General features: G+C 42.8%; 1 protein-coding gene across 1 annotated transcript in view; it reads right to left on the reverse strand.

Annotated features, from left to right (window-relative positions):
* Nucleotides 1-1,851, reverse strand: part of LOC116398813 (utrophin-like) — a 47,560-nt gene that overhangs the window by 38,552 nt on the left and 7,157 nt on the right. Inside the window, exons 4-5 of the mRNA XM_031875470.1 lie at nucleotides 1,297-1,358; nucleotides 440-514 (exon numbers count right to left, since the gene is read on the reverse strand). Of these exons, the coding sequence (XP_031731330.1) occupies nucleotides 440-514; nucleotides 1,297-1,358 (137 nt within the window). The remainder of the gene's footprint in view (nucleotides 1-439; nucleotides 515-1,296; nucleotides 1,359-1,851) is intronic.

Consider the following 1,851-nt stretch of genomic DNA (forward strand, 5'->3'; position numbering starts at 1 on the left):
GTGTGTGTGTGTGTGTGTGTGTGTGTGTGTGTACATGGGTTTGATAGCCACCTGAGACTGTCGGTAATAGCCGCCTTTATCAAAGCTTCCATTATAAACGAGAAGACAGCAGCTCTTGTGTTGAGAGAAATAAAAAAATAATAAAAACAAAGCCTATAGAAATCCCACCTGTGCACACCAACATGAGGCTATACTCAACAAGTTTCACACAGTCACCAGCTGTGACTGTGCACAGTCAAAATCCTGCCCATACACACACTGAAACAGAGTGTGCCGTTTTAAAAGCCAAAATATCCTTGGCTTCTGCACTGTTCTGGCACAGCATCTGGCGAAGCTTCAAATCATTACTGCAGCCCCTCGTTGCACTCAAGACTTCAAAAGAAGCGGATCACGACTGCAGGTATTAAGGTGTGTTCGAGTGTATGTGCGTCTTACTTACAGCACAGTGCTTTCTGCAGCCTGCGGATCTTCATGGCTGTTCGGTATGCTGAGAACCTCACATTGTTCAAGTCCGCTACAGACAGGGATGGAGACAAAGAGATGAAAGGTGTACAGATGAAAAAAGCAAATCACAACACAAAGTGCAACAGAAATCTGCCCACCGAGTAACATAAGCAGGCCCTCTGTCGTCAATGACAGCCGACTTTTTCTTAGTTATTGTCTATGGAGATGACCGGGGGAGGGGAGGGGTGGCTGATGTGGTCTGTGTAATTAGGTTAGTGAGTTCTGTCTCGGAGGGGGCCGGTGCTATTTGTTGAGCTGCTGGCCTACAGCGAACGCTCCCAAAGTTTCACAGCTTATTACTTATCCGGCTGCTCATTAATGAACCGTCATACCAGCCACCCCACTGGGACAGACACACGCATATGGATATTAACAGGGAGCAGGAGAAAGAGCGAAAAGATCAAGGTGCAGTTTTCATCAAGGTAAATCTGAAGAGTAAACTAAACGGACAAGAGAGAAATGAGTCCACAGGATTGTGAGTTCACAAGAAAACCGAGAACACACCTGGAAAACTTTTCATTTGAACTGGAGAACTTCTATAAAACAGTTCACGGTGAATTTGGTCGATTATCCAGATGGACAAGAACATGGTTTCCGAACACATATTTGAAATCTCAGAGACGATATGTGCAATATGATAAAACATGGCCAAATGAAACCAAAATTGAGATAAATCAAGGTAACTAAGAAAATATGTTTTTTTGTAATTAGATAAACTGCCCCTTTAACTAGATGTTTGGTCAAGATTATTCGAGGTACTGAAGATGCTAAGTGATTGTGTGTGTTTCTTACCTAGTGACTGGTATAGCTCTGTCATCTTTGGATGGTCCCAGCAGGTTGTCTGTGTCTGGTGACTGAAAAACACAACAGTAGTGGAGGACCATTAGACTGAGAAACGCAAAAAACACATAAGCTGACACACAAACAGAACAGAAGCCACTGACAACACACACACACACACACACACACACACACACACACACACACACAAACAAATAAACAAACAAAAGCTTTCAAGGCTCATCATAAAAACTACCTCTGTTAGTACTTAGAAACCTAAGGAACACAAAAACACACAAAATAGTACAGATAGACACAACAAGCACACAAGCTAACATCATCATCATCATCACTTGATGTGTGCAAACATTGTCGATGGCTTTATTGCCAACTTTTCTGTTATCAGGCACAAATTGGGGACAGAGGCTACAGATTCTTCCACAAATCATAAATCACACACAAAAAACAAAAAAAGCCGTCTGCATGAAAGAGCAAGACAACTCTCACACACACACACACACACACACACACACACACACACACACACACACACACACACACACACAC

This window comes from Anarrhichthys ocellatus, unplaced genomic scaffold, assembly GCF_004355925.1.
Source record: "Anarrhichthys ocellatus isolate YVR2014 unplaced genomic scaffold, GSC_Weel_1.0 scaffold91, whole genome shotgun sequence".
Classification (NCBI taxonomy): Eukaryota; Metazoa; Chordata; class Actinopteri; order Perciformes; family Anarhichadidae; genus Anarrhichthys; species Anarrhichthys ocellatus.